This window comes from Populus alba, chromosome 11 (genome assembly GCF_005239225.2).
Source record: "Populus alba chromosome 11, ASM523922v2, whole genome shotgun sequence".
Taxonomy (NCBI): Eukaryota; Viridiplantae; Streptophyta; class Magnoliopsida; order Malpighiales; family Salicaceae; genus Populus; species Populus alba.
Genome location: NC_133294.1, coordinates 2,314,925 through 2,334,341, shown reverse-complemented (window position 1 = coordinate 2,334,341; position 19,417 = coordinate 2,314,925). Strand labels below are relative to the sequence as shown.

The following is a 19,417-nucleotide window of genomic DNA, read 5'->3' as shown; positions in this document are numbered from 1 at the left end:
ATCCTTTCAGGATTTTTTTTATTTGAATAAACCATGGTCATTTTAGTATAAAAAATAAAAACAAACCCTACCAAGTCAAATTTCAAGTCAGCAAGTCACCGAATCAATTCAATTGAGTAAGAATTTGGATTGGCCCCACAGGGTTAGCTGGAGTTTGAAAACTAAAAGAAAGAACTTTTTTAAGAAACTTGAGCTAAAAGCCCAACAACCATATAGATAATATATCACTAGAGCTTCCCAGTTCCCTCAAGCCTCATAATTAATGCAAATGCAATCCCCTTGGAGTTATTTTGTGATCATACAATTCTTCCCATCACAAGAGGTATAATTTCATAAAGGAAATAAACAAGAGATCCTTGATTCAAACACAATTTAATAACTCAGAAATGCTACAATACAATGCTTACAACAATCATCCTCATCAAAATAAAACTACCAGAAGTGAAAACAACGATTCTCATAGAGAAACTTCAAAATAAATAAAAACTGATCGTCCAATCAACGATAAGTTTATATTTATCGTGTCCATAATAAATACAGACAACAACTATATTTATTGTTTAAATCCGAGGAAGAAAGGGCTGCAAAATAAGAAAGTGAACATGATGTAGATGACTTGCTATCTGTCAAGCGGCTCATACATGCTGCAAGGACCATACAAGTAGCAATATTGGCAAAACGTTGGCAATGGTAGTTTGAACTATGGCCGATGTTTTAGCTGCAAAAAGATCAGAAAATTGCATGTGATTAGAGCATTTTATCATAAATGAATTAAATTTGGAAGCAGTTAAAATTTTACCATATTTGTTAACAGAACATATTCTGTAATGATTACTGCAGTACCTATTTTGGCCGCTGTACTGGCTCTTGGTGGTACTGCATCTACTGTTGCTTGTGGTGGCGGTGGAAGGACTGAAAGTGGCGCTGGAGATGCTTGTGGTGGCGGTGGAAGGACTGAAAGTGGCGCTGGAGATGGTGGCGGTACTGTCGTGGCTACAAGTTCATAGAAAGGGTCCTTTTCGTATCGAAAGTGACAGCTAGGTGAAACCACCCTCCCTCCTTGCCTCTTAAAACAGCATGTTGGAATCAATTTGATAGCTTGATTCAGGCAAAGGAATCCTATATATATCGAGCTAGCGTGACCGAGTCCTATAAGAATCCTATCGAGCTAGCGTGACAAGGATTATATATATATATATATATATATATATATATATATATATATAATGGACTTTAAATTTTTATATTTATATTTTTTAATATATTTTTTTGGTTGATAATAAAAAAAGACAAGTGGAAAAGAACATATATGGAATGATGTGTTTTCGATGTAGCATCAAAGTGCTAAGTAGCTTGACACCTTCATAAATAACAAGTTTTAAAAAGTTGTTATAAGTACTTTTTTTATGTAATTTAATTATTATTTAATATTAAAATGAATTTATTATTACATTGAATTTTCTTATAGGAAAGTTATATAAAGAAGATGATTTCAAGATATAAAACTAATGGAGAAAATCATCCTTCATTACAATCCTACACGATGGAGTCAACACCTCGTATTTCATTAATTCAGACATTGAAAAAGCAAATAAAAGAAAGAGATGACCATATTTTATCACTACAAGAGAAGATGACTTCTGTCAAAAAATTTCTTAGTAACATGGGATACCAAGCTTGGACATCAATTATGGACCAAGGTATGTTGGCACCTATGGCTTCATCTATGCTGTCACATAATCATGGTAATTTTTTTTTATATTTATTTATGTAATCATACTCCTTTATTTATAAGTAATTCTATTGAAAATTTGACAAAGTTTCCTTTATAAGTGGACTTATTAAGTTATCGGCTGTCTCATCCATTTCACAATCATTATCACGACATAATTTATTTTTCTTACACTTTATTCCATATCATTTAAACCATAAATCAATCCCAAACTTATGTATACATATTTCAATTTTCAATAATTTCATCATGTCCATTTAACAAGAACTTAAATATAAATAGATGTTAAGAAAGAAAATATATTCAATCTCATATACCTATTAACTTGAATTACATAGAAAGAGAATGAAAAATATAAACACATATCTTAAGCTCATTTTTTTTGTTTTATCATGCACATGCTATGTTACCTTACTAAGTCTGTAATTAAATTCTTTTACTACCTATATATGCATTTTATTTTATTTGAATTGAAATTGATATCTAGTATAAAACATGATTATTTGATTTATACACACCATGAGAATTTATGCGAATATATATATATATATATATATATATATATCAACTTGCATAATAATATTTTACTTAAGAATTTCATTATATAAATCCAAATATAAATAGAACAATATCATTAAGAAAGAAGAGATAATAAAAAGAGCTTTTAGTTTAGTTTACAAAATTAATTACATGTACAACAAAAGTTTTGAATTCTGAAGTTTGCCTACAACCTAACTTCTTGGCCCGCCGATACACAAAGATCCTGCAACAAAGATTTATTAAGCATAAGTTTTCAAACACAATTTTTTTTCCAAGTATGTACGACAATAAGGGTACTCATCCTTCTTATCCAATCATTTAGAAGATTTCACTTACAATAATTACACTTTTATAATAATATCACATTGAGGTATTATTATGGAAGTTTAACTATTAATACAATTGATTTATAGTTTTCATTACAAAAAAAACTCAAAAAAATCAAAAACTCATTTTATCAAATTAAAAACAATTACATAACAAATTCAAAGTTTAATTAGTTAAAGCAGGCATAAAAAAACCTACAAAACACATTCCAAAATAAAAACATGCCACATATTGTAAAGGGACATAATAAATAAATAAATAATACAGCTTTAACTCGAAATCAGCCAACTGGAAAATATTTGTTGACTTGGGCCTCGTTTGTTTGCTCGAAAGTAATTTTATTTTGGAAAATAATTTTCTTGGAAAATGAATTCCTAGAAAGTGAATTATTTTTTTATTTTTGGTAGTGTCATGGAAAATAAGTTGGAAAACACTTTCTAGTATTTGGTTATGTTATTGAAAATGAGCTGAAAAATAACTTATTAATATTTTATTTTTTTTCAAGTTTATTAGAATAATGAGTAACAAATCTTACAAATTAAAAAGTTGAATGAGAATGAAATTAAAAAAAATTTAATTTCATAAATTATCTCAAAATAAAATAAATAATAATCAAAATAGTGGAGATCAAATCTAAAAAATAAAAAATATTAAAAGATGATGAAATTAAAAATAATAATAATTATAATTTCATAAATTATTTCAAATAAAATAAGTAATAATAATAAAAAATTTCACTTAAAAAAATGATAAGAAAAAAAACAAATAAAAATCATAAAAATCAAAATCAAAATTAATATAAAAATCAAATTAAATTAAATTTTAAAAAATAAAATTAAAACAAATTCAAACAAAATACATATCAATCAATACCAATAACTGAAGTGTCAGAACAGTAAATATGGGACTCCTTTTTGGTTTGTCGTATGTCATTGACTTGGTTGTAAAGTTGACTGACTTCTTGCAAGCTTGCTTTTTTCTTTTCTTTTTTTTTTCTTTTTTTGGAATAACGGGTAAATACAAAGACCATAACTTTTATTAACGGACAGACTCTGTAAAGGATTTCATGGTTACCGAAATCTCTTTTGAATTGTGCAGCTGCTAGACTGTTCATAAGCAACTGGATTTGATTGTTGATTGGAAAGGACTAACATTAGAGTTTGGTTCCTTAGATTTATTAGATTATTAGATTTTTTTTAACCACGTCATTAAAAAAAATAAAATTGGGACATAGAACTTTATTATTTTCAGCATTTTGTGGTTAATATAGGAAGGACACGAAATTCATTCATATTATCTTATTAGAAGCTGAGAAAGTAATATAAGATTTTCTGCTAATTTATTTTACAAGCACGGTTAGAGATTGAATCTGGGCAATTTATCTACCATGTTTTTAATTAAAAGAAGAATTCATCTTTGTTTCTTGCGGGGAAAAACAATGGAGAGAAAAATTAATTCTTCTAACAGTAAATATAATTAAAAAAAGAATTTATTTTAATTACCTAACAATATTAGGTAAAATATAATCACGAATAAAATTATAATTATAATTAAATTTTATAAATGTTATGTCATCAATAAAACATAATTAAAAATAAAAAATTTAATTTTTTTTATTATGTGGGATACATTTAATTTTAAACTAGATTTGATTTACTAAAATCATCCACTACTATTCACATAAACTGGAGTAATTCCAATGTTTAGGTGTTCATCGAAGAGTGAAACTCTCCGTTGCATGTTTTCTCGTATTTGTGGAAAGTAGCGCTCAATTACTTTCCACGAACCTGTGTTTTTTAATTAAATATACATGGTCCCCTATATGCACAATAAATTATGGTTTAGAAACCAAACAAGTGCTACCTCCTAAGTCCTAACCCTAAACAAACGGAGAACCATTTACCATCCACTCTCCACGTGGCTTGTCTTGGTAACTACATGCCAGTCTGTTAGCACGTGGCTTTCTGACTTCAAGTCCCGATTCTCTCTCGGTGGTCCCTTCCTGAATAAGGTAACAATTACAATTGAATTGGTAGTTTTCTTGTAGTTTTTGCTTAAATTCATGGCTGCAAATTGCAGCGTTGAATTTATCATATTCGGTTTAATAATTAACTCGAAAAAACGTTGGAAGTTATTAGATTATTTGATCAATATATAGGTTAGAATCAATTGATAAAAAAATAAAAGAAAAATAAATAACAAATTGATTATAAATTTTGTTGACGTACAAAACACTCTCTCTTCTATTCCACATCAGTTCTAGATTGGGTGGACTTGGATTTCAACTTCCAATCAATGTTAATGTTTTCCCCGTAACTATACTAATGTTGTTTTTTGAGCTCGATAAACTCTAGGATGGTGTTATTTTCATTCCATGATCTATTTTTATTTATTTAAATAAAATAAAATAATCTCAATTTGTTTTTTATATATATATAGTTGATGATATTAAATGCTGATATTATATTTGTATCTAAAAGTGAGGAGTCTTCTTTTATATAATCAGAATATTTAAATTTGACATTTTATTTTTTATTTTTATTATGACTATATTTAATTTCTTTGAGATTCTTTTACTCGTATATAAATCATAATACTTTTTTCCTTGTTAATTATTTTTTCTTCTGTTTTAAAATATTATCCACCAGTAAAATAATTACTTTAAACAATATAATAGAATAATCAAAATCCTACAAACTTCAATTTTTATGCACTTTTTTTGTCTATTTTAATTTATCTTGAATTTTAATGAATCCAAAACAAATTTTCAATAAAACTTGCTCATGTTGAAATAAGATACCCATAATTATTTTACTATATTTGAGAAGGCATGGAAAAAAAAATATTATACATGTATTGTGGATATAAACTTATTATACTATGAACCACACTATAAACATAGAGTATTTACATTGTAGCGCCGTGAGGGATAATGTCTTTTCTGTGTTTAGTTAAAAATTTCTATTGGCTTTTGTTAAACAACCAGATCCAATGTTGCTAGGCCTGACTGGGCAACCGGACTCAAGAGCATTGGGTTTGACCAAACCCAAAAGCGTTGGGTCTGCCTGGGTAGCCAGACCCACAAAGATTGGGTCAATAAAAAATAATTAAAATCAATTAATATTTTTAATTTAATTCAAATTAATATATTCACATATTGTAACTGTAATCTTAATCATCTCAATATTAAAAAAATAAAATAAGAAAAGATAATTTTGGAGAAAATCATAAAAAACAAAACAAAAACAAAAACTATGTGAAGAAACACTATAGTAATCATAAATGTTTTAAAGAAAAAAAATTACAAAACTAAATTCTTTATCAGCTCAATATTAAAAAAAATAAAATCGACAAATATAATTTTAAAAAATCAAATAGAAAAAAACATGTGAGAAAACACTAAAGCAATCCACAGTATTTTAAAGGAAAAAAAGTTACAAAGCAAAATTTTTAATCAGCTCAATATTTAAAAAGTACAATTAACAAAGATAATTTTGGAAAAGAAAAAAAAAAGATAAGTATTGTAGAAGAAACCAAAAAGAAAAGAAAAAGGAAAGTAATACACTATGCGTGGAAAAAAAATGAAACAAAATGCAAAAAAAGAAAAGAAAAGAAAAGGTAATACACAGTGCAATGGCTGTGAATAAACAGTAATTTTCCCATATCTTTTAGCTTTTATGTATAATTCTCTTCAATTCAAAAAAATAATAAATATTCTGTTTTATTTTTATATTTTAAAAGTTTTATTAAAAAATAAATTATTTTTTATATTTTCATATTGTTTTAATATAGTGATATTAAAATTAAATTTTAAAAAGCAAAAAATATTATTTTAATATATTTCTACACAAAAAAATATTTTAAAAAATAAATCTCCAATATATAAAAAGGGAAAAAAGTGATGTTGATAGAAAGAAGTTTGGACTAATTCCTTTCCAATGTCACCGTAGATTCGAGGGAGTCATTATTATTCTTTTGTCAATACCAAAATATCAGTTCACATGTAAGGTTTTATTGTGGCAATTACTAACAACTTTTCCTTCAAGTTAGGTTAACAGACTCTTGAAAGTAACATCACGGGAAGAAAATGAATGCAATCACCATGGAAAGTTGACTTCTTCACTTGATTAATGTGATCCAATTCGGGCGTTCTGGACATGTGAAAATGGACCATCTAAACTCATTTGGATTGGCTAATTTTTAATTAAATGCTACAGGTTAATTAGTTTTGATCAAACCTTTTCCTTTTCTTAAAAATCCCGTTATTAACAAAGACCACCTTTTGTCTTCCTGGTTTGCTCGCATTGGAATATGAAACTAAAAGCAATGCTACAATTTATTTTTGTTTAGAAAAACAAAAGGCTAAAAAAAAAAAAGAAGCAAATTTGATAATGTCAAATTGGATTTTGTGAGATTTATTTAACAACGGGTTTGGTTTTATTAAAAAAAACCTAAAAATGATTAAAAAGCCTATAAAAAAACTAGATAAAAATTTGTTGAAGCCCAACTAAATATAAGCCGATTCAAAAAACCAAAAACAAGTTCATTTTATAGGTTTCTAGTTTTACTGTGTTTTAATGACAAAAAACCGATCTAGTTATATCAAACTGATTCATGGTTCAATCTAGATCATATTAATCAAGAAATATCATATCCCAGTTTGGTTGAATTTTTTGGCCCGAACTAGACTATAAACACCTCTATGATTTATAATTTAACAAAATAATAATAAAAGAAAGATGAACAAATGTGATAAAGTGGATCTGCTTGTGCAATAGAGAGGACAAGGAGGTTAATGAAAATGGGACAAAAAAAGAAAAGCAATTTTGATGCTGCCATAGCCATTGCAGAACCTCACTTTCTCTTTGTGATTTTTATTGAGTGGCAGTAGGATTCCTTATAGTTTCAAGCATGGCACAGGTACTGGGTGGGAAATCTCCGAGTGAAATGGTGACTTTTCTGTTGGTCTACTCTCTACCCGCCTAATTTCTACGAAATAAACCCCCTTTTTTTGAAAATCTTGCAAAGACTCGCGGAAGACTTGAACTCTGGCTATCACTAAAGGCAACAGACTTGAACTCTGGCTATCACTAAAGGAGTGAACAGAGCAGACACAAAACGAAAGACGAAAAAAAAAAGAGGACGAACTGAAAACAACAAAGAAGAGAGACCTTCTGGGCTTCCTTTCAGAACTTCAACAAAGAAACGTCTGTTGTCTTTTAAGCAAGAGATTGCTTGAACCAAACCAGTAACGAAGGAGAATCCCAGGAGAACAAAAACAGAGAGAAGCACAGATAAAAGAAACGCAGAGAGGACACCGAGGCACAGAACGATACAGAGAGACGAACAACACAAGAGAGGAACCCAGGAAAAATAGAAACAGAGAAAGACGAACAAGTAACAGAGAGGCAGAGAGAAGACTGAAAAAACACAGGACGGACACGAGAGGAAGATAGAACCAGAGAGAACGAGCACGAAGGAAAGAACATAAACAGACGAAAACATAGAGACCAGAACCAGCGTTACCATCGTCTTCGTCCCTTCATCTCTAGAACCAGGTACGTTCATTCTCTTCTCATACTTTACAAATGGTATTTGACACTGTTCCAAGGTTATTTTAATTACCTTCACTGTCCAGCCAGGTCGCTTTATACCAGTGACCAGGTTGGGCAGCTAAATCCAGCCCAATCCATACAAGTTGAGCTGGACCAGCAAAAAGAAAAAAAAAACTGAGGCCGGTCTAGCCTAAGGGTATTAGCAACGGCTGTTTCTCAAATTTGATTTTGGTCAGGGTATATTTAACAAAATATATCCTTATACCGATTTCCTTTATTCTATTTTCTTTTAAAAATAATTTATGATTTTCTCATGTATTTTTCTATCAATTTTTTATTAATAATAGTTTGTATTTTTATACTGTAAAAATATAAATTTGATATTAAAATACTTGGTTTTCTCTTAAATGTTGCAATATATATATATATATATATATATATATATATATATATATGTGTGTGTGTGTGTGTGTGTCTTATTTTCATGCATATGATCAAGTCTTTTAAAAATATAAAAAAAATTCATATCATATTTTCATACAACACAAAATTGAAAGAAAATATATTTAACATGCATTTTGAGTTTTAATAATCAGTTTATTAAAGTCATGAGAACTTGACGCATATTTTAAAAACATTAAAAAAATATTTTGTTTTGTTTTAGTGTATGAGATTACAAACTTATATACAAGATATATTTCCGATATTAAAAATGTAGTTCTTTTTTTTATTAACTTCGAAACAATTGGATTTTCTTTACTTGATAAGATAAGGATCTCTTTATCGAAGAGATCTTTTCTTAAACTTTAGAACACTAACAAGACAACCATCAAAACCCCTAAACCATATCAAATACCAAAGCAGTTTATCTCAGGTAAGGTGCTTTAGGGGTGCTAATATCTTTACTAGTCATAACCAGTCTCTTACCTTTGAATCTCTGATAAAGACCGGTATATCCGAGTTTCCTTGTAACCTTGAACTAAATATCAGGTGGCGACTTCCAAATCAAAATGATAACAACCTCGATGTTGCGCGGCCATGTGCGACACATATAATATTGGAATCATTTATATAAGCAAAAAAAATATTATGAAACCTTTTTATTTTTCAGGAGGTAATAGCTTGTAATATGTTCTTAGTTGAAATCGTTTTATAAATGCTCACTTGAACATTAATTTAATAGTAATTAGAAAACTATAATATAAAATAATACTTAATGGGTTAGTATTTTGAAATGTTTTCCATTTTTTAAAAATAATAAACTAGATAACTATTCTTTTTATTTTTTAAAAGATATTTACATTATTGTTTAGAAGATTATTCCAAGTTTTTTATTTATTAGAATATTATTCCATTATTTTTATCAGAAACCTTTTTATTTTTCATGAGGTAATAGCTTGTAATATGTTCTAAGTTGAAATCGTTTTATAAATGCTCACTTGAACATTAATTTAATAGTAATTAGAAAACTATAATATAAAATAATACTTAATGGGTTAGTATTTTGAAATGTTTTCCATTTTTTAAAAATAATAAACTAGATAACTATTCTTTTTATTTTTTAAAAGATATTTACATTATTGTTTAGAAGATTATTCCAAGTTTTTTATTTATAAGAATATTATTCCATTATTTTTAGCAAATACATTTAAATAAAATAATTTTTTTTGAAGAATATTCTGTTAAATAACATTTAGCTTCTGAATCTTTTTTTCAAATGACATTATGATATTTTTATGATATTAGGAATAGATATTTTTAAATAGGCTTTCATAATTTTTTTCAAAGATCCACAAAAATTAGTTTTGTTAGAGCATCTCTAACGGCGTGCCAAAATAGAAAGCTAAATATTAAAAAAAATATTATTTTAGCTCTTTTATGTTTATTTTACACACTCGAAAGGAAGAGCTAAATAAAATATTAAAATGTATTTTCTCCCTCACAAATGCTATTCTTACATATCTCTCAAAAAAACCAAAATCAACAAAGTAGGGCCACTAAAAAAAATAAATCAATTAAATGTAGCCATGTGGAAAAAAAATAATATTAAACTTATTAAGAAATAATAAAACACTAGCTTCTTCCACTCCAATATAATTGACTCTTCAAATGGTTTTTTTCCATTGGAATAGATATTGTAAAAAAAAAAAGCTATATTTATACTATTCAAAATGCTATTTTAACAATTAGCTTTTTTAAAATAGTATTTTTCATTAGAGATGCTCTTAAAAAAAAAATTGATTTTCTACAATTTCTCCTTAAATAGAGAAGTTTTAATCTGTATGTTTTCCATCCCAAATCAGGACTGCAATATCTAAATAGGAAAGAATCCAAAACAGAGAAGGAAACTAACTTTCTTTCCTCAGCAGCTAGAGGGATGGAAAAAGACCCTAAACACACAAAAAGAAAAAAAAACAAGAAGAGAGGAAATGGCATTAAGAAAGGACGAGAACAGAACAAAACAAAAAAGGAAAATTAGTAGCAAATAGAAAGACTGTTGTGTTTAATTTAGAATCTTTTATGAAACAGAGAGAAGAGGAAGACAAGGAGTAGAATAGTGGACAATATCATATCCTTTATTGAATTCAACCGGCTATTTAAATAGCCATTACAACTAATAGAAATAAAACAACCAAGGATAATTTGCTGCAAAATGAAACTGCCGCTGGAGAATAGGAACCGCCTTTCAACTGGAACAATTCCTCTGTATTATTGAATGATAGTAACTGAAATGCAATTATTATGCCCACATCTGCAAAGTAAATAACTGAATGCAATTAATCTATGCCCACGTTCCTGCCCTTGTCTGCACCCACATTTAATGCACCTCTGCCATGCATGCGTTGTATGCATTGAGTGAAGCACATAACAATCCTGCCCACTCAAATCGTCCTTGTCCTCAAGGACGAAAATGGGGGTAGGACTTAAAAAACTGCCACTCATTTTTCCAAGTGGTATCATCCTCTGATGCACCCACCCATTTCACTAATACCTCTGCCTTGGGATGATATTTCCTCTTCTGAATTTCACACCTGGCCAATATGGAAGCAGGGTGAGGAAGAATAGAAGAATCGTTTGCGAGAGGAGGAAGTTGGGATGATAATGGCGTGATTGATCCCAAATGTTTCCGTAACAAACTGACATGGAAAACATTATGAATTTGGTAGTATTTGGGGAGGTCCAGCTGGTATGCCACGAGGCTGACTTTGCTCAGTATCTGGAATGGTCCATAGAACCGAGGGGAGAGCTTTAAGGAACTTCTGAAGGCAACTCTAGTCTGACAATAAGGTTGTAACTTTAAGTATACATAATCACCGACCTCAAATGAGACCTCTTGCCTCCGCTGATTAGCATGGCTCGTCATTCGCTCTTGAGCAAGACAAAGATTTCTACGAAGATCACGTAAGAGGGAGTCTCGCTCTTAGAGATATTCCTCAACAGCTTGAACCTTGGCAGTCCCTTGAACATAGGTGAGTGGGTGTGGTGGAGGAATTCCATAGACAACCTCAAATGGAGTGATTTTGGTTGACGAATGGGTCAATGTATTGTAGCTAAACTCTTCCCAAGGTCTCCAGTCCATCCATGTCTTTGGTTGTAGGCCGACAAAGTAGCGGAGGTATTGATCCAGGATGCGATTAACGACCTCTGTCTGTCCATTGGTCTGGGGATGATAGTTGTAGCTCATACATAACTGTGTCCCTTGTAGCTGAAAGAGGGTCTGCTAGAAGGAGCTAATGAAGACCTTATCTCTGTCGCTCACAATGGAGGTGGGAATACCATGTAAATGGACCACATTGGCCACAAATGTCTTAGTAACCGAAGCAGCTGTAAAGGGATGCTTCAGGGTAATAAAGTGAGCATACTTGGAGAGACGATCTACCACTACCATAATGATAGAATGATCATTTGAAATGGGAAGGCCTTCAATGAAATCGATTGAAATATCTGTCCAGATTTGCGTGGGAATAGGTAGGGGTTGAAGCAACCTCGCAGGTTTCATGCAATCTGATTTGCTTTGTTGGCAGACTGCACACATTTGTAGGTATTCCTTCACTGTCTGTCGTAGCTTTAGCCAAAAGAAGCTGTGGTTGATCCGAGAAAGGGTCTTATGGAACCTGAAATGTCCCCCCACAGGAGATGAGTGACTGTCAGCTAGAATCAATGGAATCAAGGAGGAGGTGGGACTTAGAAAAACTCTATCATTGTGGAACCAAACCCCATCACGTAGAGTCAGTAGTTGGGAGGTATTCTTATTGGTATACGAAGCATAAAAGGGATCCTGTCTTACCTCTGTTTGTAGTTGGGGCCACCAAGCTGTGTGGTGGACTGAAATGGATAGGAAGTACACCTCTCCTATACATGACAAGGAGTTTGCAGCTTGATTCTCAAGGCCCTTCTTATACTCAATAGTGTAATCGTATCCTAGAAGCTTGGGAAGCCATCGTGTCTGGGCAGGAGTGGTAATGCGCTGCTCCAGCAAGTACTTAAGGGTTTTATGGTCTGTACGCATGATAAATGGTTTCCCGAGTAGGTGATGACGCCACTTTCGGATTGCTTTGACAATGGCTAGCATCTCATTTTCATATGTAGAAAGAGCGAGGGATGTTCCTTTGAAGGCTGCACTAAAATAAGCCATGGGGTGGCTGTTTTGAGTAAGGATAGCACCTATTCCCAACCCACTGGCATCACATTCCACTACAAAAGGCTGAGAAAAATCTGAAAGGCATAAGGTAGGTGGAGTCGTGAGGGCCTGCTTGAGTTGATTGAATGCTACCTCCATTTCGTCAGTCCAATGGAACTTTTCTTTAGTCAAGAGTTTGGTCATAAGACCTGCCATGCTGCCAAAGTGACGAATGAATTTCCTGTAATATCCGGATAAGCCTAGAAATCCTCGAACTTCCCTAGCTTTAGTGGGTGTGGGCCAAGTTACCACTGCTTGTATTTTTTCGGTGTCCACAGAGACACCATCTTCATTGATAGAATGCCCTAAATACTTAACCTATTGAACTCCAAAATGACATTTGGACTCTTTGGCAAACAACTAGTTAGCAACTAAAATCTTAAGGACAAGTTGCAAGTGAGTTAGGTGATCTTCCCATGACTTGGAATAAACTAGGATGTCATCGAAGAATACCAAAATAAATTGTCGAAGGTAGGGTCGAAAAAGGTCGTTCATGAGGCTTTGGAAAGTTGTCGGGGCATTAGTTTGCCTAAAAGGCATGACAATGAACTCATAGTGTCCCTCGTGAGGTTGAAATGCTGTCTTCGGAATATCTTCCTCCTTCACAGGAATTTGGTGATAGCTCGACCATAAATCCAATTTGAAAAAGAACTTAGCTCCATGGAGCTCGTCTAGTAACTCATCAATTATCGGTATCGGATACTTATCTTTTATGGTGATCTTGTTGAGAGCTTGTAGTCAATGTAAAATCGCCAAGTGCCTTCGGTTTTTTTCACCAACAAAACGGGTGAGGAAAAAGGGCTATTGCTTGGTCGTATGAGTCCCGATCCTAAAAGTTCCTTTACCATGCGTTCAATCTCTGTCTTCTAATAGTATGGATATCTATAAGGGTGCACGCTTACTGGACCTATGCTAGGCTGGAGTGGAATCTTATGGTCATATTGGTGTTGAGAAGGAAGACTGGGGTTAGGACTGAAAACCTCTGCAAACTCATCCAAGAGGCATTGGATTGCTGAAGGGTATGTTTTTGTTGAAAACGTGTTTTGAAGTGGTTGAATTTGAAAGAAGAATCCCACCCTCTGTAGACCTGAACACTCTTTATTGGGCAGAACCTCAATGCTAGATGCTTCAGCCTCCCGTCCAAGACCCTGCAAAATATGCCTAACTCTGCCGATTCTGAAGATCATGGTGAGTTGTTTGTAGTCTGTCTCCATTGGTCCCAGGGTCTCCAACCATTGTACCTCTAGAACTACTTGACAGGCTATGATTAATACTTAAAAGTGCATTTTTATCAAGGTTTTATATCATCATTTTACACTAGAAGTATCAATAACTCCTTAACTAAATCATGTTTTATAATAACATACCTAATAATATAAGATACCTTTAATTTATGGTAAATGTTCATCTTAAATGCAGGCCTATCACATAAATGAAATGATTGATTGATGAGTTCAAGTATTGAAATTGAAAGGACAAAGAGAGGGCCAAACTTAGAAAAGAGATGTTGGTGTAGTCCAAACTGGAATATTGTTCGGTAATTGAGTCATATCTCGAGTTCTACATGTCCAAATGATCTCAAATTTTTACATAGATTTAGTAAGATATAGGCCTACAACTTTCATGTGGAGGCTAAGATCTAAGAAGGCAGTTTTCAAGTCCAAATTATAGTAATAACGGAGAAGTCCAAATCTGTCCTGCAGCCCAGACACTGTTCAGTGTTCAGCCCATATCTCGAGTTTTAAAAGTCCAAATGACCTCAATTTTTTTTTCCTGGAAAGCTAAGACAATTTCCTATAGCTTTCATAGGTATAGGTGGATTCAGTTATGATGTTATCAATGATGTTTTATTAAGACAAGAGAAGATAAGGATTGTCACCAAGTCAAGGGTTGGCCACCCACTCATCAATTAGTCATTGAATCAATAGTTTCCAATTTTGGCCTATAAAAGGAGGCATTTGCCATGCATTTAGGCATCTTGGTTTCCAGACCAAGATCATGCTCTTGCTTTCTCTCTTTGTATTTTTGTAATGCTTATGTTTTGCTTTCATTAATATCAAGTTTATGCCTTTCATTTCCTTTTCTTTACTTAGTTAACTTGTATCTTATTTATGTTCTTATTTTGTTTATTTATGTTTCTCTTCTTCAATATATTTGGCTAAGTTTATTATGTCAAGGTGAAATGGTTACACTAATGGTGTAAGAATAAGTATAGTGTAAACTCAACATGGACCTTAATGTTTAATATTAACATGTCTTATCTTTTTATCTTACTAATTCTTAATACCTTGCTTGTTAAATGGTTAATCTAGATTTGTGTTGTATAACACTTGGTACAACAAATGCTTGGCACTCAGCCTAATCGTATGGTATTACCTACATCTGTGCTATAAAAGGAACTTGATTTGTTGTTAACATAAGTTAGCATCATTCATTCCTGATAATATTTAAAAGTTTGGTGTTACTTAAATAAGATAATTAATATGATCATGTTAATAATTTATAATGAGCTATTAATGATAAATCATCCGATTGGAACCTCATTTGTGTGTGGTTTCCAGTTGAATAATAAGAGTTTATACTATACTTGTTTGAAATACCATTAGTGGATCCTCTAACCTTGACATTTATTTTTACCATTGTTTAATCCTTACATTAATCTTCCATTTCAAAGTTCTCATCAACTTCTTCTTCTTTATTATTATTGTTGTTATTGTTGTTGTATTATTGTTGTCTATAATTTATACAATTAACATCCCTGTGGTTTGACCTTGATCTTGTCGGGTTATTTATTACTTCGACACTCCTACACTTGGGAGAAGACATCAATCTTTTGGTCGTGTCAGGCTGCCACAGGCAGAACATAATAATCAGTTGTGATGGTAATTCCTTGAATGGATAACCTGATTCCTTGGCAACGTCCTGCGCATTCTATACGTTCCCGATTAGCAACCACTATCTAAAGTTTCCTGTCTTTGACGATCGGTAGGCCAAACCGAGTTGCAATGGCTTGGTCAATGAAATTATGGGTGCTGCCCCCATCAATCAACACTATCAAGCTTTTGTTCTGTAGCTTTCCCAAAACCCAAATTGTTTGGGGATGCTCAACACCAGCAATAGCGTGGAAGGAAATCTCAGGTGTCACCTCTATAAGCTCTGTCTCCAGCTGGTCTTCCTAAGAGTTCTCATCGCAGGGAGAGTCCTCTATCATGAAAAATTATGGCCGTTCATAACAATGGCCTATAGAGTATTTCTCATCACAGTAATAGCAAAGTCCCTTCCCTCGTCGTTCCCTGGCTTCCTGATTTGTAATTCTTCAAAACAGAGTAGTTGAAGGTGAGGATCCAATATTTGCTCGTTGATTAGGGGACGAGCCTAGAATCCCAGGAGAAGGATTGAAGTGCTCTCTCTGAATTGTTGTTACTGGTAGTAAACGATTATTCGAAAAAGGCTTGCACTGTAATTGGTTGCGCTCTTCCACCAGTCATGCCACTCTAATTGTGTTTGTCAAGGTTTTGGGTTGTATAATCTTGACATCCAATCGAATTTCATCCCGTAATCCTACAATAAAACACCCGATTAAGAATGTTTCGGGGAGGCCATCCAACCTATGGGAGAGCCTTTTAAAGGCTTCCTGGTAAATAGCAATGGTTGATGTTTGTTTCAATTAGGTCAAAGCTTCAGAGGGATGTTCATATTCGGTTGGACCAAATCTTAGTGAAATGACCTTTGTAAGTTCCTCCCAAATGAGTGGCCCACGAAACTTTGTTAGCCAACAAAACCATTGTAACGCAATGCCTTCGAGGTGGAATGTAGCTAAATGTACATGTTGTGCAGCTCTAATGTTTTGAAACTCAAAAAATTGTTCAGCTCTATAAAACCAACCAATTAGGTCTTCTCCGTTGAACTATGGAAAATACAGCTTGAGTTGTGGTGGATGTGAGTGATCAAAACTAGCAACAGAAGGAGGGCCAGTTGCTCGATGGGAAGAAGATTCCTGTGCAAATGGGTTGATGTCAGGAGGAACGGCTTGCGTACGTTGGGTGGTACGAATGGCCTGTAATTCAGTGAGAATAGTTTGTAAGGCTGCATTGAGTTGATCAAAGCTGGCCTCATGCCTAACCAAAGTCTCATTGACTTCGTTGCGGAATTCAACATTAGTTTTCCCACGGGTGCCCATGGACCGAACTACTCTGATACCAAATGTTGTGTTTAATTTAGAATCTTTTGTGAAACAGAGAGAAGAGGAAGATAAGGAGTAGAATACTGGAAAGTATCATATCCTTTATTGAATTCAACCGGCTATATAAATAGCCATTACAACTAACAGAAATAAAACAACTAAGGATAATTTGCTGCATAATGAAACTACCGCTGGAGAATAGGAATCGCCTTTCAACTGAAACAATTCCTCTATATTATTGAATGAAAGTAACTGAAATGCAATTAATATGCCCACGTCTACACAATATATAACTGAATGCAATTAATATGCCCACGTCTGCAAAGTAAATAACTGAATGCAATTAATCTGTGCCCACGTTCTTGCCCCTGTCTGCACCCATGTTTAGTGCACCTCTGCCATGCATGCGTTGAATGCATTGAGTGAAGCACGTAACAAAGACATCCAGAGACTCTACTACCAATCCTCATTCTTGAGTGAATCGTATCAAATTTGTTTTTCTTTAATTTGACTGTGGAGTAAACTCTTATTTTAGAATTTTTTTATGTAACCTCATTATAAAAATGTAAACAATTTCTTTGATTGAACTAATCCACTAATTGTAACTTTAAGACTGAATTTTGGCATGGCAAAGCTATTTCAAATGGATCAAACGCAAGATGCCACAAGTAGAATTGTGGGGACCTTGTAAGTTTAAGAATCTAGCAACAGCTTATTGCTAAATTTCGTGTAACTATTTCTAAAGCAACACATGATTAAGACTTGTAATATTTCAACATTGCAACTGAAATTATTTAAATTATGGTTACCTTCAGGAGCTACATGGCTCCAGAATACGCGATGCATGGATGCTTCTCAGCGAAGTCAGATGTTTTTAGCTTCGGTGTGCTAGTTTTGGAGATTATTACCGGTCGTCAAAATGGTTCATTCAATAGCGAGGAAGAGCAAGAATACCTTCTCACCAACGTAAGTAACATCTTTATGAGTAGGTTCAGATCAATTGAATTTTTTTTTTATTGCTACTAAAAATGGTTCATTGTATTTTTCTAATCTATTACCCCAACACATAGGCACAATTGATAAAATCAAAATGTTTGCAGGCATGGGAGAGTTGGAATGAAGGAAGAACATTAAATCTGATAGATCCTATTCTCAAAAGGGTTGTTTCAAGGAGAGATGTATTGATAAGATGTTTCGACATAGGATTACTATGTGTCCAAGAAAAGGTAGCAGATAGACCAACCATGGCTTCAGTTATTCTGATTCTTAGTAGCGACTCTTTCGTTCTTCCATTACCATCAAGACCTCCATATTGTATGCACTCCGCTATGGAGGAACAAGAAACATCAAGGCCGGCACAAGATATTCCCTCCTCTAGAGAGCAACCAATATCAACATCAAGGTCATTGACTAATCATGAATCATATCCATCAGATCAATCTGGAATTGGCCATCTCGAATCCTCCATTAATGAGATTTCAAATCCTTAGTTCTCCTTACTCATCGTTTTCTGTCTTCTTCCAGCAGTCACACATAAGGTATTTTATGCAATTAATGTTGTCCAAAAACCATTGATTGAACCAGAGATTATTAATCCGTTTACCAGGGAATTGAATGATAATAAACATATTTGACTAAATAAATTGTAATCAACGTACCCTTATCCCACCATAGCTAATGGAAGGACCAGTATATCTTGGCATAATGTTCATTTTATTGGAAAAAACTTAATTTTGCTAATATCCACACCTATTTTTTTTAAGTCCAAAATTTATTTTCATTCATTTTTTATTTTTTTTCACAAATACTGAATTTATGCAAGTAATCGAATAAAAGTAATTGTTATTATTTTATGACTGGAGTATAATTAGCTATTTCTTAAATGAATGAATAAATAAAACAGATTATTTTCAAGATAAGCAAATAAAACTTTTTTATAATACTTGAGGGATATTTAATTATACTTAATTTGAGACCTTGAGTTAAAAATCTAAGTATTCATTAGTACACGATTTTCCTATGTATAGAAAACTTGTTGGGTTACATGCTCCATATGCCTGCTGTAGTGCTGTAGTGACTTCATCATTAGATACACCCAGCTAGAATCGTCTACTTGAATTTTTTAATGAATGATGCATTTGAAAATTGAACAAATTTCAGGGTATGACTCGACAAGACAATAATATATCCAAGGCGGCTTGCCTAGAATCAGTTGCATCTCAATCAATTGTTTTCTACTCATGTAATTTAATAGTACTCTCGTTAAATCAAAATTGTTTGGAACAGTAATATTATACAGACCCGTGAAGAGAAAGTGGGATAGACCTGTAGCCTAGTTTAATATTGATTTTTTTTTAATTGATCATGTTAGGTTTCTGAAACACATACATGCAGTGAAA

The 19,417-nt window shown here is 32.6% G+C and overlaps 2 protein-coding genes and 1 long non-coding RNA gene across 3 annotated transcripts; 1 reads left to right on the top strand and 2 right to left on the bottom strand.

Moving 5' to 3' along the window:
- Positions 1 to 356: 356 nt before the first annotated feature.
- Positions 357 to 1,106, bottom strand: LOC118031921 (uncharacterized). The gene is made up of 2 exons (XR_004684588.1): positions 844 to 1,106; positions 357 to 718 (listed from the first exon to the last, which is right to left on the bottom strand). It is a non-coding gene; the product is annotated as an uncharacterized lncRNA (long non-coding RNA).
- A 9,947-nt stretch (positions 1,107 to 11,053) lies between these two features.
- LOC118031897 (uncharacterized) lies at positions 11,054 to 11,518 on the bottom strand. Its single transcript, XM_035036414.1, has one exon. The coding sequence runs from the start codon at positions 11,516 to 11,518 to the stop codon at positions 11,054 to 11,056; it is 465 nt and encodes a 154-aa protein (XP_034892305.1).
- Positions 11,519 to 17,840: 6,322 nt separating this feature from the next.
- LOC118031898 (cysteine-rich receptor-like protein kinase 26) lies at positions 17,841 to 18,508 on the top strand. The gene is made up of 2 exons (XM_035036415.1): positions 17,841 to 17,984; positions 18,119 to 18,508. The coding sequence occupies exons 1-2, from the start codon at positions 17,841 to 17,843 to the stop codon at positions 18,506 to 18,508; spliced, it is 534 nt and encodes a 177-aa protein (XP_034892306.1).
- The last annotated feature ends 909 nt before the right edge of the window (positions 18,509 to 19,417 follow it).

Excerpts from the sequence above, each read along its gene's own strand:
- LOC118031897 (XM_035036414.1), bottom strand. The coding sequence starts at position 11,518 with ATGACGAGCCATGCTAATCAGCGGAGGCAAGAGGTCTCATTTGAGGTC.
- LOC118031898 (XM_035036415.1), top strand. The coding sequence starts at position 17,841 with ATGGCTCCAGAATACGCGATGCATGGATGCTTCTCAGCGAAGTCAGAT. Across the intron at positions 17,985-18,118 it reads AAGAATACCTTCTCACCAAC|GCATGGGAGAGTTGGAATGA; the intron begins GTAAGTAACATC and ends AAATGTTTGCAG.